This window comes from Coregonus lavaretus, assembly GCF_964263955.1.
Source record: "Coregonus lavaretus genome assembly, chromosome: 15".
Lineage (NCBI taxonomy): Eukaryota > Metazoa > Chordata > Actinopteri > Salmoniformes > Salmonidae > Coregonus > Coregonus lavaretus.
This window is the reverse complement of record NC_140002.1, coordinates 42,714,431-42,739,701: the sequence shown is the minus strand read 5'-3', so window position 1 is coordinate 42,739,701 and position 25,271 is coordinate 42,714,431. Positions and strand designations below refer to the sequence as shown.

Sequence of the window (25,271 nt, the reverse complement as noted above, 5' to 3'; positions counted from 1 at the left end):
TTATTGGAAATGTAATGAAAGCCTACTGGATGACAACTTCTTTTAAACCAAGACAGAAGAATTTATAACTGACTTTTTCCTACATAACATAGGTACAGCAGATCCCCTTATTGTATGGGACACTTTTAAATGTGCCTTTAGAGGCCATGCAATTCAATACTCATCTTTAAAACAAAAACTATTTAGGTCCAAAGAGTTCATCTTAAAAAAGGAAATAGAGGAACTACCAGTACAGATAGATAGCAATAAAAACTAACAGAGGCACAGAATAAGTTACAGGAAAAACAAAAATAAATGGAGGAACTTATTCAAGAAAGATCAAGTGTAATATACTGAACAAAAATATAAATGCAACATGTAAAGTGTTGGTTTCATGAGCTGAAATAAAAGACCTCAGAAATGTTCTATACACACAAAAAGCTTATTTCTCTCAAATGTTGTGCACAAATTTGTTTACATCCCTGTTAGTGAGCATTTATCCTTTGCCAAGATAATCCATCCACCTGACAGGTGATTAAACAGTATGATCATTACACAGGTGCCTCTTGTGCTGGGGACAATAAAAGGCCACTAAAATGTGCAGCTTTGTCACACAACACAATGCCACAGATGTCTCAAGTTGAGGGAGCGTGCAATTGGCATGCTGACTGCAGGAATGTCTACCAGAGCTGTTGCCAGAGAATTGAATGTTCATTTCTCTACCATAAGCTGCCTCCAACATCATTTTAGAGAATTTGGCAGTACGTCCAACCGGCCTCACAACCGCAGACCACGTGTATTGCGTCGTGTGGGCGAGCGGTTTGCTGACGTCAACGTTGTGAACAGAGTACCCTATGGTGGCCGTGGGGTATGGTATGGGGGTAAGCTACGGACAAAGAACACAATTGCATTTTATCGATGGCAATTTGAATGCACAGAAATACGGTAACAAGTTCCTGAGGCCCATTGTGAGGCCCATTTTTTAAAGGTATCTGTGACCAACAGATGCATATCTGTATTCCCAGTTAAGTGAAATCCATAGATTAGGGCCTAATTAATTTATTTCAATTGACTGATTTCCTCATATGAACTGAACATTTTTTTAAAAAATTTTTGTCATTTAGCAGACGCTCTTATCCAGAGCGACTTACAGTTAGTGAATGCATACATGTATTTGTTTTTCATACTGGCCCCCCGTGGGAAACGAACCCACATCCCTGCCGGCCAAACCCTCCCCTACCTTGGACGACGCTGGACCAATTGTGCGCCGCCCATGGGTCTCCCGGTCGCGGCCGGCTGCGACAGAGCCTGGACTCGAACCAGGATCTCTAGTGGCACAGCTAGCACTGCGATTCAGTGCCTTAGACCACTGCGCCACTCGGCAGTAAAATCTTGTTTACATATTGCGTTTATATTTTTATTCAGTACATATTATACAAATAAAGCGAACTGGATGGAATATGGAGAAAAATGCACCAAATTATTTTTTTAATCTTCAACATAGAAATGTTATCAAAAATTACATTAATTTACATAAACTTGTTACAAATTACGGAGTCATCCATGATTCACCAAACAATATTTTGAAAAAAACGGAAGCAAAGTAGAGGAAGCAAAGCACACTACAAAAACGTATGTGCTCGTCAAACACCTCATTCCAAAATAATGTGCATTAATATGGAGTTTTTTGCTATAACAGCCTCCACTCTTCTGGGAAGGCTTTCCACTAGATGTTGGAACATTGCTGCGGGGACTTGCTTCCATTCAGCCACAACAGCATTGGTGAGGTCAGGCACTGATGTTGGGCTATTAGGCCTGGCTTGCAGTTGGCGTTCCAATTCATCCCAAAGGTGTTCGATGGGGTTGAGGTCAGGGCTCTGTGCAGGCCAGTCAAGTTCTTCCACACTGATCTCGATAAACCATTTCTGTATGGACCTCACTTTGTGCATGGGGGCATTGTCATGCTGAAACAGGAAAGGGCCTTCCCCAAACTATTGCCACAAAGTTGGAAGCACAGAATCGTCTAGAATGTCATTGTACGCTGTAGCGTGAAGATTTCCCTTCACTGGAACTAAGGGCATAGACCGAACCATGAAAAACAGCCCCCAGACCATTATTCCTCCTCCACCAAACTTCACAGATGGGACTATGCATTGGGGCAGGTAGCGTTCTCCTGGCATCCGCCAAACCCAGATTCGTCCGGACTGCCAGATGATGAAGCGTGATTAATCTCTCCAGAGAACGCGTTTCCAATGCTCCAGAGTCCAATGTCGGCGAGCTTTACACCACTCCAGCCGACGCTTGGCATTGCGCATGGTGATCATAGGCTTGTGTGCAGCTGCTCGGCCATGGAAACCCATTTCATGAAGCTCCCGACGAACAGTTCTTGTGCTGACGTTGCTTCCAGAGGCAGTTTGGAACTCGGTAGTGAGTGTTGAAAACCGAGGACGGACGATTTCTACGCGCTTCAGCGGTCCTGTTTTGTGAGCTTGTGTGGCCTACCACTTCGCGGCTGAGCCGTTGATGCTCCTAGATGTTTCCACTCCACTATTTACACTGTACTTTAAGCATATGCTTTCATTTCAGTCTCCTCCATCTCCACTAACTGAAGTTAATTATAAGGACATTTATTCTATTAATAGTGTAAAATTAATAGCTATACAGAAAGACTCATGTGAAGGCCTAATTACAGAAGAGGAACTTCTAGATGCAATTAAAGCCTTCAAGTCTGGGAAAACTCCAGGGGTGGATGGCATACCAGTTGAGGTACAGTATATCAAATACTCAAAGGTCCTTTATTAACATGTTTTAACCACTCCTATAAAAATGGTAGACTATCAGATACTCTGCAAGAAGGTCTGATTTCACTATTACTTAAACAGGACCCAGATTGTAAATATAAAGATCCAGTCCACCTAAAAAACTGGAGACCCCTTACACTTCAGTGTTGTGATGCCAAAATCCAAACAAAATGCATAGCGCATTGACTTAGAGGTATTGTCGGATATTATTCATTTACATTTACGTCATTTAGCAGACGCTCTTATCCAGAGCGACTTACAAATAGGTGCATTCACCCTATAGCCAGTGGGATAACCACTTTACAATATCTTTTTTTTTTTTTTTTTTTAGGGGGGGGGGGGGGGGGGGGGGGTTGAAGGATTACTTTATCCTATCCCATCCTACTTTATCCTAATCAGACAGGTTTTTTACATTGAAGATACATTGGGATAATAGAAGACAAGTATTGGAAACAATAGAACACTATGAAAAGTCTGGGAAACCAGGCCTGGTATTCATAGCTGACTTTGAAAAAGCCTTTGATAAAGTACAACTGGAATTTATATATACAGTGGGGGGAAAAAGTATTTAGTCAGCCACCAATTGTGCAAGTTCTCCCACTTAAAAAGATGAGAGAGGCCTGTAATTTTCATCATAGGTACACGTCATCTATGACAGACAAATTGAGATTTTATTCTTCCAGAAAATCACATTGTAGGATTTTTTATGAATTTATTTGCAAATTATGGTGGAAAATAAGTATTTGGTCAATAACAAACAAGCAAGATTTCTGGCTCTCACAGACCTGTAACTTCTTCTTTAAGGGGCTCCTCTGTCCTCCACTCGTTACCTGTATTAATGGCACCTGTTTGAACTTGTTATCAGTATAAAAGACACCTGTCCACAACCTCAAACAGTCACACTCCAAACTCCACTATGGCCAAGACCAAAGAGCTGTCAAAGGACACCAGAAACAAAATTGTAGACCTGCACCAGGCTGGGAAGACTGAATCTGCAATAGGTAAGCAGCTTGGTTTGAAGAAATCAACTGTGTGAGCAATTATTAGGAAATGGAAGACATACAAGACCACTGATAATCTCCCTCGATCTGGGGCTCCACGCAAGATCTCACCCCGTGGGGTCAAAATGATCACAAGAACGGTGAGCAAAAATCCCAGAACCACACGGGGGGACCTAGTGAATGACCTGCAGAGAGCTGGGACCAAAGTAACAAAGCCTACCATCAGTAACACACTACGCCGCCAGGGACTCAAATCCTGCAGTGCCAGACGTGTCCCCCTGCTTAAGCCAGTACATATCCAGGCCCGTCTGAAGTTTGCTAGTGCATTTGGATGATCCAGAAGAGGATTGGGAGAATGTCATATGGTCAGATGAAACCAAAATAGAACTTTTTGGTAAAAACTCAACTCGTCGTGTTTGGAGGACAAAGAATGCTGAGTTGCATCCAAAGAACACCATACCTACTGTGAAGCATGGGGGTGGAAACATCATGCTTTGGGGCTGTTTTTCTGCAAAGGGACCAGGACGACTGATCCGTGTAAAGGAAAGAATGAATGGGGCCATGTATCGTGAGGCATTGAAGATGAAACGTGGCTGGGTCTTTCAGCATGACAATGATCCCAAACACACCGCCCGGGCAACGAAGGAGTGGCTTCGTAAGAAGCATTTCAAGGTCCTGGAGTGGCCTAGCCAGTCTCCAGATCTCAACCCCATAGAAAATCTTTGGAGGGAGTTGAAAGTCCGTGTTGCCCAGCGACAGCCCCAAAACATCACTGCTCTAGAGGAGATCTGCATGGAGGAATGGGCCAAAATACCAGCAAGTGTGTGAAAACCTTGTGAAGACTTACAGAAAACGTTTGACCTGTGTCATTGCCAACAAAGGGTATATAACAAAGTATTGAGAAACTTTTGTTATTGACCAAATACTTATTTTCCACCATAATTTGCAAATAAATTCATAAAAAATCCTACAATGTGATTTTCTGGATTTTTTTCTTTTCATTTTGTCTGTCATAGTTGACGTGTACCTATGATGAAAATTACAGGCCTCTCTCATCTTTTTAAGTGGGAGAACTTGCACAATTGGTGGCTGACTAAATACTTTTTTCCACCACTGTAAATGCCTGGACTATTTTCATTTTGGAGAATCTATTATACAATGGGTTAAAGTTAAGTATAGTAATCCCAGGTGTAAAATAGTAAATAATGGATACTTCTCAGAAAGTATTAAATTGTCAAGAGGAGTAAAACAAGGTTGTCCACTATTGGCATATCTACTTATTATGGCCATCGAAATGTTAGCTATTAAAATCAGATCCAACAATAATATCAAGGTGCTAGGGTTTAAAAACAAAGCTGTCATTGTACGCTGAAGATTCATGTTTTCTTTTAAATCCGTTATTTGGATCCCTGCACAGCCTCAGAGGATTGAGATAATTGTGCTTCTACATTACTGTGTAGTTTACCAATAAAATGGTCAGACGGAGAAGTGGACATACTCGTCAGTATTCATATCCCGAAAGAAATAATTGATCTCACTGCAATACATTTTAATAGAAGGTTAGCCAAATTAGATAAGATTTTACTACCATGGAAAGGACAACACCTGTCTATTGGTGGAAAAATCACCCTGATTCTTTAGTCATGTCCCAGTTTACCTATTTACTTATGGCCCTGCCTACACCTAGCGACTTATTTACATTTAATTATATGAGCAAAAAATATTAAACTTTATTTGGAAAGGCAAGCCAGACAAAATTAAACAGGCCTATTTATATAATTACTATGAATTCGGAGGGCAGAAATGATAATATTTTAAAGGCTTTAGTCATACAAAAACTATACTTAAATCCGAACTGGTTCTCTAACAGTTTAGTAAGAATGGCTTACCCCGTGCTCAAGAATGGCCTTTCTCCTTAATTCAGATTACAACCTCTCACTCTCGGTTATTTGAAAATGAAATAATCCCCAAAATATCACTATTTTTAAAACAAGCAATAGAAAGGTGGTTGCAATTTCAGTTTAATCCACCAGAAAATACAAATATTAGAACAAATATTATGGTTAAACTCAAATATACTAAAAAACGGGATACTTTCCAAATGCACTGTAGCTCGTTTTGGGTCTCAGGTTCAGGAATGGCTGAAAAATTGCAACATTTACTTGGAACTATCTCTGCAAATAGCACTGCTGTGTGATTTGAAAAGTAATAGTCAAATCGATCAATAATATACAGTGCATTCGTAAAGTATTCAGACCATTTGACTTTTTCCACATTTTGTTATGTTACAGCCTTTTTCTAAAATGTATTAAATTTTTTCCTCATCAATCTACACCCAATACCCCATAATGAAAGAGCAAAAACAGGTTTTTAGACATTTTTACAAATGTATATTTTTAAAAGAATAAACGGAAATATCACATTTACATAATTATTCAGACACTTTACTCCGTACTTTGTTGAAGCACCTTTGGCAGCGATTACAGCCTTGAGTCTTCTTGGGTATGACGCTACAAGCTTGGCACACCTGTATTTGGGGAGTTTCTCCCATTCTTCTCTGCACAGCTATTTTCAGGTCTCTCCAGAGATGTTCGATCGGGTTTAAGTCCGGGCTCTGGCTGGGCCACTCAAGGACATTCAGAGACTTGTCCCGAAGCCACTCCAGCGTTGTCTTGGCTGTGTACTTAGGGTCGTTGTCCTGTTGGAAGGTGAACCTTCGCCCCAGTCTGAGGTACTGAGCGCTCTGGAGCAGGTTTTCATCAAGGATCTCACTGTACTTTCCTCTGTTCATCTTTCCCTCGATCCTGACTAGTCTCCCAGTCCCTGCCGCTGCAAAACATCCCCACAGCATGACACTGCCACCACCATGCTTCACTGTAGGGATGGTGCCAGGTTTCCTCCAGACGTAACGCTTGGCATTCAGGCCAAAGAGTTCAATCTTGGTTTCATCAGACCAGAGAGTCTTGTTTCTCATGGTCTGAGAGTGCATTAGGCAAACTCCAAGTGGGCTGTCATGTGCCTTTTACTGAGGAGTGGCTTCCGTCGGGCCACTACCATAAAGGCCTGATTGGTGGAGTGCTGCAGAGATGGTTGTCCTTCTGGAAGGTTCTCCCATCTCCACAGAGGAATTCTGGCGCTCTGTCAGTGACCATAAGGTTATTGGTCACCTCCCTGACCAAGGCCCTTATCCCCCGATTGCTCAGTTTGGCCAGGCGGCCAGCTCTAGGAAGTCTTGGTGGTCCCAAACATCTTCCATTTAAGAATGAATGATGGCCACTGTGTTCTTGTGGACCTTCAATGCTGCAGAAATGTTTTGGTACCCTTCCCCAGATCTGTGCCTCGACACAATCCTGTCTCGGGGTCTCTACGGAAAATTCCTTCAACCTCATGGCTTGGTTTTTGCTCTGACATGCACTGTCAACTATGGGACCTTATATAGACTGGTGTGCCTTTCCAAATCATGTCCAATCAATTGAATTTACCACAGGTGGACTCCAATCAAGTTGTAGAAACATTGCAAGGATAATCAATGGAAACAGGATGCACCTGCGCTCAATTTCGAGTCTCATAGCAAAGGATCTTAATCTGTTTTTTACATTTAAGTCGTTTAGCAGACGCTCTTATACAGAGCGACTTACAGTTAGTGCATACATCAATTTTTTTCATTTTTTTTTTTTCATACCCCCGTGGGAATCGAACCCACAACCCTGGCGTTGCAAACGCCATGCTCTACAAACTGAGCTACATCCCCTGCCGGCCATTCCCTCCCCTACCCTAGACGACGCTGGGCCAATTGTGCGCCGCCCCATGGGTCTCCCGGTTGCGGCCGGCTACGACAGAGCCTGGATTCGAACCAGGATATCTAGTGGCACAGCTAGCACTGCTGGCACAGCTAGCACTCTGAATTTATTTTTAATTAATGTTCAAACATTTCAAAAAACCTGTTTTCGCTTTGTTATTATGGTGTAGTGTGTATAGATTGATGAGGGAAAAAATAATTTAATCCATTTTAGAATAAGGCTGTAACGTAACAAAATGTGGAAAAAGGGAAAGGGTCTGAATACTTTCCGAAGGCACTGGAATAATACCCTTAGTAGAGGTGTTTATCTTTAATTTACAATCTGTAGAAACTATGAGCATAGAAAAGTTCAGAACTTTTGTGGACCATCACAGCACAGTGAGAAAATATATGGCAGCTAGAAATCAAATCTGGATGGTCTTCAGAGATAGATGGGAGGGGTTGAGGGTAGCTGAAGGCTGAGACCAACAACAAAAAAAGATAACTAACGTAAAATATACTGTCCGTGAAATTTATATTTTAAATAATATATATATATATATATATATATATATACACATTTTAAATAATATATATTTAAAAAAAACATATTATATATATATATACAGTGGGGAGAACAAGTATTTGATACACTGCCGATTTTGCAGGTTTTCCTACTTACAAAGCATGTACATGTCTGTAATTTTTATCATAGGTACACTTCAACTGTGAGAGACGGAATCTAAAACAAAAATCCAGAAAATCACATTGTATGATTTTTAAGTAATTAATTTGCATTTTATTGCATGACATAAGTATTTGATCACCTACCAACCAGTAAGAATTCCGGCTCTCACAGACCTGTTAGTTTTTCTTTAAGAAGCCCTCCTCTTCTCCACTCATTACCTGTATTAACTTTACCTGTTTGAACTCGTTACCTGTATAAAAGACACCTGTCCACACACTCAATCAAACAGACTCCAACCTCTCCACAATGGCCAAGACCAGAGAGCTGTGTAAGGACATCAGGGATAAAATTGTAGACCTGCACAAGGCTGGGATGGGCTACAGGACAATAGGCAAGCAGCTTGGTGAGAAGGCAACAACTGTTGGCGCAATTATTAGAAAATGGAAGAAGTTCAAGATGACGGTCAATCACCCTCGGTCTGGGGCTCCATGCAATATCTCACCTCGTGGGGCATCAATGATCATGAGGAAGGTGAGGGATCAGCCCAGAACTACACGGCAGGACCTGGTCAATGACCTGAAGAGAGCTGGGACCACAGTCTCAAAGAAAACCATTAGTAACACACTACGCCGTCATGGATTAAAATCCTGCAGCGCACGCAAGGTCCCCCTGCTCAAGCCAGCGCATGTCCAGGCCCGTCTGAAGTTTGCCAATGACCATCTGGATGATCCAGAGGAGGAATGGGAGAAGGTCATGTGGTCTGATGAGACAAAAATAGAGCTTTTTGGTCCAAACTCCACTCGCCGTGTTTGGAGGAAGAAGAAGGATGAGTACAACCCCAAGAACACCATCCCAATCGTGAATCATGGAGGTGGAAACATCATTCTTTGGGGATACTTTTCTGCAAAGGGGACAGGACGACTGCACCGTATTGAGGGGAGGATGGATGGGGCCATGTATCGCGAGATCTAGGCCAACAACCTCCTTCCCTCAGTAAGAGCATTGAAGATGGGTCGTGGCTGGGTCTTCCAGCATGACAACGACCCGAAACACACAGCCAGGGCAACTAAGGAGTGGCTCTGTAAGAAGCATCTCAAGGTCCTGGAGTGGCCTATCCAGTCTCCAGACCTGAACCCAATAGAAAATCTTTGGAGGGAGCTGAAAGTCCGTATTGCCCAGCGACAGCCCCGAAACCTGAAGGATCTGGAGAAGGTCTGTATGGAGGAGTGGGCCAAAATCCCTGCTGCAGTGTGTGCAAACATGGTCAAGACCTACAGGAAATGTATGATCTCTGTAATTGCAAACAAAGGTTTCTGTACCAAATATTAAGTTCTGCTTTTCTGATGTATCAAATACTTATGTCATGCAATAAAATGCGAATTAATTACTTAAAAACCATACAATGTGATCTTCTGGATTTTTGTTTTAGATTCCGTCTCTCACAGTTGAAGTGTACCTATGATAAAAATTACAGACCTCTACATGCTTTGTAAGTAGGAAAACCTGCAAAATCGGCAGTGTATCAAATACTTGTTCTCCCCACTGTGTGTGTGTGTGTATATATATATATATATATATATATATATATATATATATATATATATATATATATATATATATATATATATCTGTAAAATTAAAGCTGATCAACCCCCCCCCCCCCCAATAATTGTAATACCGGACTGTTTTTCATGTTGTAGTATCGAGAAAAAAAAATACAGACGTTTCGGCACGCCGTTTAACACTAAAGAGAAGAGGTATACTGACCACAGGATGACAGGGTCACTGCTTTGGCGGCTCAGGTGGTAGGAGAGGGCCAGGAGCAGGCCGCAGAACACTGAAAACAGCACTGGCACATGGGGATGTTCCCAGGGCGCATTGATAGCACCGAGGCAGAATCCATAGAGCAACGCGGCCACCAGCACACTGCGTAACAGGCTGTAAAGAGACGACAGGGGGCTGGTGGTGGCTGTGGAGAGAAACACCACACACACGGTCAACATGCATCACTCGACAAAAAACAGAGAAATTACTTTGTGAATTACAGTGTATGTCTCACCGTGTGGCCCTGTCTTACCTGTTCCCCCAAAAATGTGCATGTCAACCTGCTCCAGCAGACACATGAGGAAGGTATTGACCTGAGGTAGAAGGCCAAACAGGAAAATGACAGGGAAACACAAGGCAAACACTGAGGGGGAAGAAAGAGATAGAGAGGGAGAAAGGGCGTGAATGAGTCTGTTGGTCACAACACGATTACAAAAGAAATAAAAGCACACAGCTAAAAGTGGCTAACACTGACTGACCTATGAGCACGTCCCTCGCACAGAGCAGGAAGTGAGCGGAGAAGAAGGTGACGCCGTAGAGTGAGAAGGGCTGCAGGTGGCCTGAGCGCCCTGCCAGGTCTAACACCCAGATGAGACCACAGCACAGGCAGAAGTAGACGGGCCGACTGTACACAATGATCCAGTTATGGCCCTGATGGGTTAGACCAGACAGTCATCAGGTTGTGCCATCAAAACAAAAATCAACAATGGATTGGTTACTAACTTGATAATGACCAAGGCAGATGTTTGAATGACATCATCCACTTACATGCATTGGGGAGGCTGCATCTGGTTGAACACTCTGAGGAAGGAGAGACAAAGTGTAATTTCAAACGTTTTAACACATTAGTTTACTTCAAGTTAACACTGGTCTATTACGGTTTCATCAAATGCGTCGGCAGTTGATTTTATTTTACTGTATAAACTAATAAAATGGGAATATAGGAATTGAGTAGAACTGTAATGAATCCTTATGACTTGTGTTGTGTACCTTTAGTAGTGAGTACTGACAGCTGGCGATGACCAGGCAGAACTGGAAGACCCAGATGTCCCTGAAGAAGCCCTCCAGGAGCAGCAGGAACCCCAGGAAGGCCACCATGCTGGCCAGCACCACCGCAAACACATTCTCTCCTACACCACGGTTCCTACAGGACAGACACAATGGAGGACAGGAGGTCATTTACACTGTCCAGGGTTGCAAAATCCAGAAATCCAGAGTTTTGAGAAAGCTAGCAGTAACCCTAACACTGTCACTCCACAGTATAGACAGACCTCTAATGGAACCATGGCTTCCTCCTCAATACAGATGACAAACATTGGATCATATTACCACGGAGATAAACTAGCTAGCTGCTGTGTCTCACCTGTCCAGTAGTGCCAGCAGGGCCAGACGGTCGTAACGTACCCTCAGCCACTTCCCTGGCAGCACCCAGAAGCGGTAGTACTGTTTTGGCTTGGCCTTCTCCTCGATCATCAGCGTGTTCTCCTGGGACTCATGGAGAGACTCATGGTCCAGGTCAAACTAGAGACAGAGAGGGGGATTCGAGTCAAATATCATGCATATTTGATAAAATACTAAAGCCACATTTACAGGAATATACAAGAAATGTCCAGAGGGTTAATTTGTCTGAAATACATGATTTTGATTTGATTTGATTTATTAGGATCCCCATTAGAAACAAGTAGCGACAGCTAGTCTTACCGGGGTCCAACATATAAAAAAAAAAAACATTAAAGACAAAATACTTTACAATTTACATACATTGTGTGTGCGCGCATCTATCAGTTACACATACATGTCAGTACATACACACAACAAGTAGATCACATGCGGGAGAAGCGTTGTGCCGTGAGGTGTTGCTCAATTTGTTTTTTTGAAAACAGGTTTGCTGTTCACTTGAGCTATATAAGATGGAAGGGAGTTCCATGCACTCATGGCTCTGTATAATACTGTACGTTTCATTAAATTTGTTCTGGACCTGGTACTGTGAAAAAGTGGTGTACGTGCTGTGTGGAAGTTGACTGCAAACAATTTGTAATTTCCAACATGAATGTTTCTTCTAAAAACAAGAAGTGACGCAGTCAGTCTTTCCTCAACTCTTAGCCAATAGAGACTGGCATGCATAGTATTCATATTAGCCCTCTGATTACAATGAAGAGCAAGACGTGCCACTCTGTTCTGGGCCAGCTGCAGCTTAACTAGATATTTCTTTGCAGCACTTCACCACATGGCTGGACAAACTAGAGCCTGCAGGACTTGCTTTGTGGAGTGTGGTGTCAAAAAAGCAGAGCATCTCTTTATCACGGACAGACCTCTCCCCATCTTTACAACCATTGAATCTATATGCTTTGACCATGACAGTTTACAATCTAAGGTAACACTAAGTAATTTAGTCTCAACTTGTTCAACAGCCACACCATTCATTACCAGATTCAGCTGAGGTCTAGAACTTAGGGATCGATTTGTACCAAATACAATGCTCTTAGTTTTAAAGATGTTCAGGACCAGTTTATTACTGGCCACCCATTCCAAAACACTTTGTTAAGGGTTTGTGACTTCATTAGCTGTGGTTGCTGATAAGTATATGGTTGAATCATCAGCATTCATGAACACACATGCTTTGTTTAATGCCAGTGGCAGGTCATTGGTAAAAATAGAAAAGAGTAGACCATAACACATAAGTTCACACCAACAGGTTATGGTCAATAATATCAAAGGCTGCACTGAAATCTAACAGTACAGCTCCCACAATCTTCTTATTATCAATTTCTTTCAACCAATCATCAGTCATTTGTGTCAGTGCAGTACATGTTGAGTGCCTTTCTCTATAAGCATGCTGAAAGTATGTTGTTAATTTGTTTACAGAGAAGTAGCATTGTATTTGGTCAAACACCATTTTATCCAACAGTTTGCTAAGAGCTGGCAGCAAGCTGATAGGTCTGCTGTTAGAACCAGTAAAGGCCGCTTTACCCCTCTTGGGTAGCGGAATGACTTTGGCTTCCCTCCAGGCCTGAGGACAAAATACTTTCCTCTATGCTCAGATTAATGATATGACAGATAGGAGTGGCTATAGAGTCAGCTACCATCCTCAGTAGTTTTCCATCTAAGTTGTCAATGCCAGGAAGTTCGTCATTATTGATCGATAATTCTTCCACCTCTCCCACACTAACTTTACAAAATTCAAACTTGCAATGTTTTCTTTCATTATTTATTTTTATTTTTTATACATGATTACGATGGCTCACTGTTCGTTGTTGGCATTTTCTGCCTAAGTTTGCCCACTTTGCCAATGAAGTAAACATTAAAATAATTGGCAACATCAAATGGTTTTGTTATAAATAAGCCATCTGATTCGATGAAAGATGGAGTTGAATTTGTCTTTCTGTCCATAATTTAAAGTACTCAAAAGTTTTAATATCATCGATCTTGGCTTCATAATACAGTTTCTTCTTACATTTACATTTTAGTCATTTAGCAGACGCTCTTATCCAGAGCGACTCACAGGAGCAATTAGGGTTAAGTGCCTTGCTCAAGGGCACATCGACAGATTTTTTACCTAGTCGGCTCGGGGATTAGAACCAGCGACCTTTCGGTTACTGGCACAACGCTCTTGGTGTTCTTCTTTTTGTTCAGTTTAGTCACATATTTTCTCAATTTGCATTAAGTCAGCCAGTCAGATGTGCAGCCAGACTTATTAGCCACTCCTTTTGCCCCATTTCTTTTAGCCATACAATTTTTCAATTCCTTATCAATCCATGGAGCCTTAACAGTTCTAACAGTCAGTTTCTTAACAGGTGCATGTTTATCAATAATTGGAAAAAACAATATCATAAATGAATCAAGTGCAGCGTCTGGATGCTCCTTATTAATCACATCAGAACAACAAATATTTTTAACATCATCCACATAAGAGTCACAGCAAAATCTTTTGTATGATCTCTTATACACTATTTTAAGCCCAGCTTTTGGAACTTTGGCTTTCCTGGATATAGCCACTATATTGTGATCACTGCATCCAATGGGTACGGATACAGCTTTAGAACAAAGCTGTTGAAACAGAAATTCTAATGGTGTTTCTCTCACCTCTGGCATCTCTGACATCTCCAGGGGCACCCTGCGTACCTGCATGCCCTGCAGAACCACAGGCCTGGGCTGGAGCATGGTGAGCACCGGGGCCCCCTCCTGGACATCAGTGGAGGTGAAGCTGGAGGATTGGGACTGTCTTTCCCGCTCCCTGAGAGGAGAAGAAGAGGGAGGGGCTCAGACATATCAAAATCAGTTTCAAGCAAAAAGCCTAACGCTCATCAGAGAGAGACACTTACGCCACTGGATCCTCATAACCGCCTCCAGCAGGTCCAAACGTGTACGATCTCTTCACTCCTGAAAAAAACAAAGCATCAACTACACTGTAAACTAGGACAGAATCATTTGCATTGCACATTTAAATACATGAATGCCTCAGTAAAGCCCACGAACAAAGGGGCTTATTTCTCGCTCTCTTCAGGCTAGGTTTATTAAAAGGAGAGGGCCCCCCTTCCACCTGCCCAATGCCTCCCCCCCACCCCCCCCTCCCCCCGACGAAGATTCTAACTCTTCCCTTCCCTAAAGCTAGCCCCAGCCTAGCATCCCCACACACTCACCGCCCTCGTCATAGAAGTAGTGCACAGCCCCCTCTGTGGTGTCGTCGAAGGTAGAGGCTTCGTGGACCCCCCCGCGGGGCAGCAGTAGTGATGTGGCAAACTGTAAGGCAGAGGGCAGGGTCCGGGTGCGAGAGTGTGAGGAGGTACGGGCACGCTGGAGGTCCTGGAGACTACAGGAAGACACAGGAGATGGGCTTTACGTAGCATGTACATACAGAGGTGATTGGCATAAGACATATATCAAGAGTGTTGGTGTGGAAGTGTTTGACTAGACCAACCTGGGTGGGGAGCCCATGGTAGAGGGGGGTGGTGTGGGATTGCTCCCCGCGTTGTGTCGCCTGCGGATGGCCTGGGTCCTCTTCACACTGCTCACCGAGTCCCGCTTGCCCCCCTCCTCTGGGGCCAGAGCTGGGGGCAGCAGATATTCACATGAGTACAAGGATGTTCATTTCAGATGTTGAGTTCTAGAAATACCTGACCCTGATTAATGGAGTAAATATAGCAAACAATCAGTCTTTCAATGAAACAGTTTCACATTTCAGAGCTTTCTATCTTGAATTGGACTGTTTATCAGTAGGGTTGCTGATCTAGAATCAGTTTTGCCTTTTAGATTATAATGAATGGTCAGGGCGACCTGATCCTATCTCAGCACACTTTATGAATAAAGGCCCAGAGTTAGAGAGAATAATATGTCTCACCTCCCCCCACAGCTCCCTCCTCCACCAGTTCCCCAGCCCTCCAGCCCGTCTGGTTGCCAGCCCAGGAGCCTCCCAGAGAGTCCAGGCGGTGGTGGTGAGTTCCAGGGAAGCCATCTGTGTGGCTGGTCCGGGCCTCCAGGTCTGACTTGGAGACGGTGAGGGGTCGTGGAGCAGGGGTGGAGGAGGTCAGCATGGTGGAGGGCAGGGCCACAGTGTTAGTGTGGCCCCCACTGGCCCCGTCCATACTGAGCACCCTGGCGTGAGTCTTAGCACTAGCCGTGCTAGCTGACCTCTGAGCCCTCTGGGAGTACGAGGGACCAGCCATCTCAGACAACTCTCCTTCCCTGGGGGTGGGCAGCTGGGTGGAGGAGGGGGGTGGGTTCGTAATGCCAGCGTTAGCGAGGTCGGGGGAGTAGCAGGAGGTAGAGGAGCTCGAGTCGTCATCGTCATCGTCAGAGCTGTAGCGTCTCTGGGAGCCCAGACTGGAGCCGGCGCTCATGTCACTGCCGTCATCTTCATCACTGGAGTCCTCAAACAGGCTCTCGCTGTAGGCCTTAGCCCCCAGCCGGCTGCGCACTGGGATGTAGTCTCTGTGCTGCCCGTGGTTGTGGTGCCGCCTGTAGGAGCCGCAGTCAAAGCTGCTGTTTCCCGCTCCACCTCGCTTGCGAGGGGCTTTCCTGCGGCCAGGCCGGTGGCCCACACTACTCCCACCGGTCCGCAGCAGCTTCAAGTCTTTGGGGCGCACCACCTGCTGGGCCTGCAGAGAGGGCTGCTCAGAGTGCAGGAAGGGGGTGGAAGAGACGGGCAGAGCAGGCTCAGAACACACTAGACCCAGGGCCAGCCCTGACGGCACCGAGCTGGCCTGCCTCGGAGGGGGGAGGGGGGGAACCCTCCTGTCCAGATCACAGGACTCTGAGTGCCCACTACTGGAGGGAGATGAGTCCTGGAGGGAGGGGGGCTGTGCAATATCTGAGGGGACAGGGGGCAAGTCCTCCCCTTCCACTAGTGTCCTATCAAGCTCCTGGCCCAGAGAGCGCTCTTTGGCAGGGGAGTGCAGCAGTTCGCTGTCCGACAGGTCGTCAGTATCACTTCCCCCCTGCAGCACTGGCTCCTCTGCTGGCTCTAGGGTATTGGTGCCCAGGGCTGGGGCAGAGGTTGGGGTCCCTGAGTCTATGTTCCGTGGCAGGCTGAGTGAAGGGCTTTCCAGCTGGGTGGAGTCAGTCTTCTCACTGCGGTAGCTGCTGACGGTGCTGAGGGTCTCGCGGTCCGTGGCCGCCCCGCCCCCGCTGAAGCAGCTGTCTGTGGAGCCGGCAGCCATGGCCACCCCACTGCGGCTGCCTGGGTGCTCTGTTCCTGGGGCGAAGGCCACGGGGTCAAGGCCCAGCCCCAACAGGTTCTCACTTAGCTCCTCACTCAGACTGCTCTTTATGAGGGGGCTGATGGGAGCGTCCCCCAGGCTCCCCGAATCAGCAGAGGGGCCCAGGGGGGAGTAGGCCCCCATCACGATCACATCTTCGTCAGGACTCTGCTGGGACAGCTGCTCCAGCATCCCCTCAATCTCTTCCAACTGGCCCTTCTCTCCTCCGTCTTCCTGACTGGAGGGGGAGGGGGGGATGGAGATGCACTCCCCAGGTTGTAAGCTACCAAATCCCCCTGACATCCCTGCTCCCACTCCCCTTAGGCCAGGGAACTCTCCCCCTAGAGCAGCAGCCAAGCAGGACTGGACCATGCTGGCAACGTTGGCAACATCTGTAAGAAGTAAAAGTCCAAACTAAGTACACAAATGCCAAAGCAAAGACAAACATAGCTAAATTGTTTTGTGTTGGAATAAATAAACTTCATATCACTATTTGGCACATGGACAAAAGATTCTAGATCTATTTGCAGTGTAATGCTGTGCTTACGGATGGGGTCCTGGGAGCTGTGGCGGAGGACCTCCCGGTGTGCTGACGTGACAATCAAGTTATTGCTGCCTTGCTCTCGCATCAGATCCTTGATATCTGAGAAGAGAAGAAGCAGTTCCTAAATTACACTGTTGCCCATGTTGGATAAAAAACACAGCATCCCTTACTCAGATCTGCTTTACCAACCCATACACTGCGGTTAGATTAATACTATACCCTTGGAGCCTCCACTGTCATCAAGCTGAGGCAAAAACTCCTGAGGAAAAAACAATAATTTGTTAGATTAAGAATGAATATCATAGGAATATAAATAATTTGTATGGGATTAAACAACCCAATAATTTCATGTTCCTGTGCATGAAGTGCGCAGATTGCTGCATGGAACTATATATATATATACAGTGCCCTCCACTATTATTGGCACCCCTGTTTAAGATGTTGTCGAGGACTTCCAAAAATTCTCCTTCTTTTTTAAATAACATTGAACCCAAATGCAAAAAAAGAGAAAAATCCAACCTTTTATTTAAGTACATTACTTTGGTGGTAAAAAAAAAATCACACATTTAGGAAAAAAAAAACTTGAAATCATGTGTCCCACAATTATTGGCACCCCTAACAATTCCGCTGAAAATTTTAATTGATTTTTAAAAAAATATATTTTTCTGTAGTTGCTAAAGTTGGTCAGGGTATCTAGGAACTTTTAATTAGTAATTCATGACTTCCTGTTTCCCTGGGGTATAAATATGACGTGACACAGAGGCCTAATTCTCTTACCAATTTGTCAACATGGCAAAGACAAGAGAACACACCATTCAAGTAAGGCAGATTTGTGTCGACCTTCATAAGTCAGGCAATGGCTACAAGAAAATAGCCACTCGCCTTAACTTGCCCGTATCTACAGTCAGAGGAATCATTAAGAAGTTTAAAACCACTGGAACAGTGACAAACAAGGCTGGAATAGGTCCCAAGTTTATCTTGCCACAACGCAGTGAGGAGGATGGTAAGAGAAGTTAAAAAAAGTCCTAAGCTCACTGTCACAGAATTGCATCAAAGAGTGGCATCTTGGGGTCACAAAGTCTCCAAAACAACCATCAGACTCTCTCTACATGCCAACAAGCTGTTTGGGAGGCATGCAAGGAAAAAGCCTTTTCTCACTAACACTCACAAACGTAAACGTCTGGAGTTTGCTAAGCGGCACTGGGACTTCAACTGGGATCGTGTGCTTTGGTCAGATGAGACAAAGATTGAGCTTTTTGGCAACAAACACTCTAAGTGGGTCTGGCGTAAAACAAAAGATGAGTATGCCGAAAAGCACCTCATGCCCACCGTGAAGTATGGTGGAGGATCTGTGATGCTGTGGGCCTGTTTCTCTTCCAAAGGCCCTGGGAACCTTGTTAGGGTGCATGGCATTATGAACGCTTTGAACTACCAGGACATTTTAAATAACAACCTGATGGCCTCTGCCAGAAAGCTGAAGATGGGTCGTCATTGGGTCTTTCAGCAGGATAATGATCCAAAACATGTGGCAAAATCTACACAAAAATGGTTCAGCAGTCACAAACTCAAGGTCCTCCCATGGCCATCTCAGTCCCCAGACCTCAACCCAATCGAAAACCTGTGGGGCGAGCTAAAGAGGAGAGTGCATAAGAGAGGACCCAGGACACTGGATGATCTAGAAAGATTGTGCAAAGAAGAATGGTCAAAGATCCCTCTCTCTGTGTTCTCCAATCTTGTGAAATGTTATAGGAGGAGATTAAGTGCTGTCTTGTTGGCAAAAGGGGGTTGTACAAAGTATTAACATCAGGGGTGCCAATAATTGTGGGACACATGATTTCAACAAAAAAAAAATCTAAATGTGTAATTTTTTTTTTTTTTTACCAAAGTAATGTACTTAAATAAAAGGTTGGATTTTTCTCTTTTTTTGCATTTGGGTTCTATGTTGTTTAAAAAAAAAGGAGAATTTTTGGAAGTCCTCGACCACATCTTAAACAGGGGTGCCAATAATTGTGGAGGGCACTGTATATGGTGTAAATGCAAGGCAGTCCTCACCGACACCTGGTTGAGTCCAAACAGAGAGTGCTGGGAGCTGCAGCGAACTGGAGGTGTTGAGTTGACCTTTCTGAACACAGTCATCTCCACACCAACATTGCTGTCCCTGAGAGGGGAACATACCAACATGAGAAAACATAACACTCAAATCTGTCCACAATCATGTGAAATAACAGCCCTCAAAGCATCAACATAAATGAGCTTCTTCACTCGGATGTACATAGAATGACATCTTGTTTTGACATGATTTGACAAAAAAGGATTCCATTAGGATTTGGAAATCTCGGCCAGTACCCATGCTGGTTCCCATCGTGGCCTCCTGACCCATCATCCCCCTCTTCTAGCCGTGGGGCGTCGGTTATGAGCGAGGCCTGCCTCTTCTCCACTATCTCCCCCAGGTCGAACATGGCATGGAGGCGGAAGTTCACTGCCTTTATGGCTGTGAAGAAAGCCGCCACCACAGCACAGTACACACCTGCCACAACCAGGCTGGGGGGGAGAGACTGGACGGAAGGACGAAAGAGGGGAGGGGAGAAGAAAGATTGAGTCCAGAGCTGGGAATTAAAGTAGGCTAGCCCATGATGAGGGTAGTGAAACAACGCCTTGTTCTCAATACCAGTAAAAGAACTAACAACAAATGGTCCACCTTGATAGGCAGGCACATGGACATGTTGGGCATCATATTACAGACAAGGAAGGACCACTCTTCAAAGATGATAGACATGACAGCTTGAAAGGACATAACAGGCCTGGTTTACAGGTAACACTCTTCACTAGAGCAAATACTAACATGTTTGACCACAAAAGCTTAAACATTAAAGTAAAGAGAAGGAATAGGACATCAAGTGTGAAAAAAATACTGTTTTGAATACGGAGGGGAAATGGTACGCTCTGTTCCACTTTATTACATTTACATTTTAGTCATTTAGCAGACGCTCTTATCCAGAGCGACTTAGTTAGTGAGTGCATACATTTTCATACTGGCCCCCCGTGGGAAACGAACCCACAACCCTGGTGTTGCAAGCGCCATGCTCTACCAACTGAGCTACAGGGGACTACATTACCAACATTATCCTGTTCTCCTGTCCTATGATAAAACCAGTTTGACCTGAATAGTGGCTGATACACATTTCTTAGTGCAGTATGTAAAAAGTGCATGACTAACGTGACATCCAGTCAATTCAGTTAGAGAAAAGGAATTCTTCCACCCTTTATCTACAGAAATAATTTGAATCCTCACCATGTAGAGCAGGAAAGGGAAGGCCAGGAGAAAGATCCAGAGGTACAGGTGGAAGCAGTTGGAGAACGTGCTCTGATGGGGGTCCACATACCAGCCTCCTGTGAGCGAAGCCCACACCCCCTGCCGCAGTATCTGAAGAGCTTGGGAACCCATCGTCCCCCTCAGAGCAGCCAACCCAGGGTTCCAAGGTTTCCTCTAAGGCTGAAGCTCCAAACGACCCAGTTTTAGCCACCCGTTCACGTATCTACAATGGCACTTCCATTGAGGATGAAAAGTTAATGAGTCAGTTGAAGACAGTCCTCTTCACTTTCTGGTGTATAGTCCTTAGTGTATCTCAAGGGAGACCGTGCATGTTCTTGACCCAGACTGGGCTGCTTTGCTGTGCAGTTCTTGCAAAAAAGTAATCCTTGCTTTATCTGGAGAATTACTTTTTGGCACACTGGTGGTGACCCATTGATTAAATAACAACATTCATCTGGAAGAAAAATCACAACTGCTTTGGTTGGTTTCTTCACACATTTCCAGCATTTTGAGTCACACTTCAATAAATTAAGAGTAGGTCCTGATAACATCCTTCAGAGTAAGACGCTAAGCACCTGTCTAATGTCACAGACAATTATAATAATGCTCCTACTCAGAGATGGAGCCGTAACTAGGTTGGACTCAATTCTTTAGATATGTATTTGGAGTCCTCAACCTCATGAGATCGGAAGCTTTATGAATCCTGAGAGATGATCATAATAATCATCTGCAATGATACTCCATAGATATATGTATACTACTACCCTAAAGTATCTGAATCAGTCAATGCAGAAAGCTAGCTAGCTACCCATTATCCATTAGGTAACTTAGTTCATAAGTCAACTAACTAGGAATCCTATTTTTCATGAATCCCTCGGTAGCTACAACGTTAGCTTCAAGGCCAACAATACTCCCACTATCCTGTCACCTACTGATTGATATACACAATCTAACGTAATTTACTGTTATCTATGTTAGCTGGCTAGGTAATGCTAGCTAGCAGTTGCCTACATGTTATTTTAGCTATCAACAATTTCCTCCAGACGTTATATGCCAACCAATGCACTCCACCAACAAACATAGCAAGCTACCTAGCTAGCTAGCTGAATTGTCAACTGAAAACACTTATACAAGCTAACGTTAGCTATAACCAAACAGTTAGTTAGCAGCTAGCTATATGCCAACCATCGCTACTTAGCTAGCTAACCTTAGTTGTGCTTCCAAAACAAGACACCAACTCGTAATTTCGAGATAATACTTATAAACAAATGCATTATAATGTTTCGGATTAAACAGAATGGCTGACATAGAGCTTTGGCAGCAATCACATCATGAAAGATCCCTGTTTCGAACAGAAACGGGCTATTTCACTTTGCAAACATGAACGCTCGATTAGCATGCTAGTTAGGCCACATCAAATAAAACAGCCAACGCTAAATTAGCTATCAGAATTGAGACGGAGTGTTTGGCTAGCTAACAAGCTAAAATAACTTCGTAAACTCTCGTGATAACTATATTAAATTGTTTATCAACGACTCCCTTAGCTGCGTTGCCTCTTCTCTTCCGTGGTGAGCAGTAACGTTAGCTAGCTAAAGAATCTCGGATTTTTCCTTACCACTGCGGTTTAACTAGTACAGTTGGCTAGCTAACAAGCTAGCTTACCACAGTTGGCTATCATTGTTTTCAGATGATGATGGTCTTTCTTCTTTGGAAAGACACAGTAGACATCTACTTTTTGTTTAAGAGAAACTGGCAGTTTGTACCGATTTGCGTCATTGCCCTTATCATGTGTTCGCTAGCTAGCTTTAAAAAGCTCCTTTTCGTTAGCTCGCTAGCGGCTACAATCATTCGCTCATTCACACCGGAAGCAAACACCCACACAGGAAGAGAATGGCATTCTACAGTGTCATTTTGGTCGTGTTGCATTTAGTAATTCTTCTTCTAATATGTACGTAAACTAGCTAGCTATACTTCCACAAGAACTAGAGCGCTTACCTTTATTTTCATGTATTTAGTACATTATCAAAGACATTACACAAACAACTTTTACAATTTGTGAACATAAAGCAAAGCCTCAAAATCAAAAAAAGACTGCAAAGAAACTGGTTGCCATGACAATCAGCACCGCATGATAACCGAAGATTGTTTGCCAGATGCTGATACATGATCATGCCATTCTGCATCTTTATAAAAGCTCTTCCAAAAAGTTTCCACACAGTTCTTATTACAGTTTTTGGTTATTATACATTTTTTCCCTTGAATATCTGTATAGGTCTGGAAGTTCTGGAACTTTAGGGGGGAAATGTTATTGTCACTTTATTCTCACATTACTGAGCACATGAGGAATATAATTTTGATGTGATATTCACAACCCCAAAAAAAATCATAATAGAATGCTGGTCCCAACATCGTCTCTCTAGCCCTAGGTCTGGGATTTCTGAGACTACTGTTCTTTGACCATAACTTTAACTTTGTTTGATTTCAGTGCAGCCTTAGACGTTATTGAAAAAACTCACTTGTTATGACTTTACATCACCTGCCATCACATGGTTGGAGAGTTACTTATCCAATAGAACCCAGAGAGTGTTCTTCGATGGAAGCTTCTCCAACATCAGATATGTACAGTGCGGTATCCCTCAGGGCATTTGCCTTGGGCCGTTACATTTCTCTATTTTTACAAATGATTTGCCACCTGTCTTACAAAAAGCTAAAATGACTATGTATGCTAATAATTGCACACTCTACACATCAGCACCTACAGCCAGTAAGCTCACTGAGACTCTTGGCAAGGAGTTACAGTCAGTGTCAGAATGGATAATTAACAATAAACTGGTCTGAAATACATCTAAAACCAAAAGCATTGTTGAAGTTGAAGAAGCTGAACTCCTAAGAGTAACTCTGGAAGTCAAAACTGTAACTAGGCCACTCAGGAACATTCAATGTCATCTTGGTAAGCATCTCCAGTGAATATTTGGCCTTGTGTTTTAGGTTATTGTCCTGCTGAAAGGTGAATTTGTCTCCCAGTTTCTGTAGGAAAGCAGTGCCTGTGCTTAGCTCTATTCCGTTTCCTTACATAAAAAAAATAACTCCCTAGTCTTTGCCGATGACAAGCATACTCATAACATGATGCAGCACCACCATGCTTGAAAATATGAAGAGTGGTACTCTGTGATGTGTTGGATTAGCCCCAAACATAGTGCTTTGTATTCAGGACATAAAGTTTATTTCTTTGCCACATTTTTTGCAGTTTTACTTTAGTGCCTCATTGCTAACAGGATGCATGTTTGGAATATTTTTATTCTGTACAGGCTTCCTTCTTTTCACTCTGTCATTTACACTATATATGCACAACAGTATGTGGACACCCCTTCATATTAGTGGATTTGGCTATTTCAGCCACACCCGTTGCTGACATGTGTATAAAAATCGAGCACACATGCATGCAATCTCCATAGACAAACATTGGCAGTAGAATGGCCTTCCTGAAGAGCTCAGTGACTTTCAATGGGGCACCGTCATAGGATGCCACCTTTCCAACAAGTCAGTTCGTCAAATTTCTGCCCTGCTAGAGCTGCCAAGGTCAACTGTAAGTGCTGTTATTGTGAAGTGGAAACGTCTAAGAGCAACAACGGCTGACAATGACATTCTAGACGATTCTGTGCTTCCAACTTTGTGGCAACAGTTTGGGGAAGGCCCTTTCCTGTTTCAGCATGACAATGCCCCTGTACACAAAGCAAGGTCCATACAGAAATGGTTTATCGAGATTGGTGTGGATGAACTTGACTGGCCTGCACAGAGTCCTGACTTCAACCCCATCGAACACCTTTGGGATGAATTGAAACGCAGACTGCGATCCAGGCCTAATCGCCCAAAATCAGTGCCCGACCTCACTAATGCTCTTGTGGATGAATGGAAGCAAGTCCCCGCAGCACGTTAGTATTGTGGAGTAACTACAATGTTGTTGATCCATCCTCAGTTCTCCTTTCACACCCATTAAACTCTGTAACTTTTTTAATGTCAGCATTGGCCTTATGGTGAAATCCCTGAGCGGTTACTTTACTCTCCGGCAACTGAGTTAGGAAGGACGCCTGTATCTTTGTAGTGACTGCGTGTATTGATACACCATCCAAAGTGTAATTAATAACTTCACCATGCTCAAATGGATATTCAATGTCAGCTTTTTTTTAATACCCATATACCAATAGGTGCCCTTCTTTGAGAGGCATTGGAAAACTTCCCTGGTCTTTGTGGTTGAATCTGTTTTTTTTATTTTATTTACTGCTCGATTGAGGGACCTTACAGATAATTGTATGTGTGGGGTACAGAGATGAGGTAGTCATAAAAAAATCGTGTTAAACCATATTATTACACACAGAGTGAGTCCATACAACTTATTATGTGCCTTGTTAAGCACATTTTTACTGCTGAACTTATTTAGGCTTGCCATAACAAAGGAGCAGAGTACTTATTGACTCAAGACGTGTCAGCTTTTCATTTTTAATTCATTTGTAAAATGTCTAAAAACATAATTCCCCTTTGACATTATGAGGTATTGTGTGTAGGCCAGTGACACAAAATGTGGAATAAGTCATGTGTATATACAGTATGAATAGTGTGTAAATAGTTTTTTTGTTGTCTCTTGGTGTCT

General features: G+C 43.6%; 1 protein-coding gene across 1 annotated transcript in view; it reads right to left on the bottom strand.

Moving 5' to 3' along the window:
- The window catches only part of LOC311142389 (pecanex-like protein 3), a 33,282-nt gene extending 10,828 nt beyond the window's left edge, over positions 1–22,454 (bottom strand). Inside the window, exons 1-17 of the mRNA XM_084178038.1 lie at positions 22,239–22,454; positions 20,603–21,077; positions 19,657–19,865; positions 19,363–19,468; positions 17,530–17,569; positions 17,314–17,409; positions 15,410–17,158; positions 14,990–15,119; positions 14,712–14,881; positions 14,394–14,451; positions 14,155–14,305; positions 11,435–11,592; positions 11,062–11,215; positions 10,840–10,872; positions 10,551–10,722; positions 10,325–10,435; positions 10,015–10,216 (exon numbers count right to left, since the gene is read on the bottom strand). Coding sequence (XP_084034164.1) covers positions 10,015–10,216; positions 10,325–10,435; positions 10,551–10,722; positions 10,840–10,872; positions 11,062–11,215; positions 11,435–11,592; positions 14,155–14,305; positions 14,394–14,451; positions 14,712–14,881; positions 14,990–15,119; positions 15,410–17,158; positions 17,314–17,409; positions 17,530–17,569; positions 19,363–19,468; positions 19,657–19,865; positions 20,603–20,755 — 3,692 coding nt within the window. The 5' untranslated portion in view covers positions 20,756–21,077; positions 22,239–22,454. The remainder of the gene's footprint in view (positions 1–10,014; positions 10,217–10,324; positions 10,436–10,550; positions 10,723–10,839; positions 10,873–11,061; positions 11,216–11,434; positions 11,593–14,154; positions 14,306–14,393; positions 14,452–14,711; positions 14,882–14,989; positions 15,120–15,409; positions 17,159–17,313; positions 17,410–17,529; positions 17,570–19,362; positions 19,469–19,656; positions 19,866–20,602; positions 21,078–22,238) is intronic.
- Between the last annotated feature and the right edge of the window lie 2,817 nt (positions 22,455–25,271).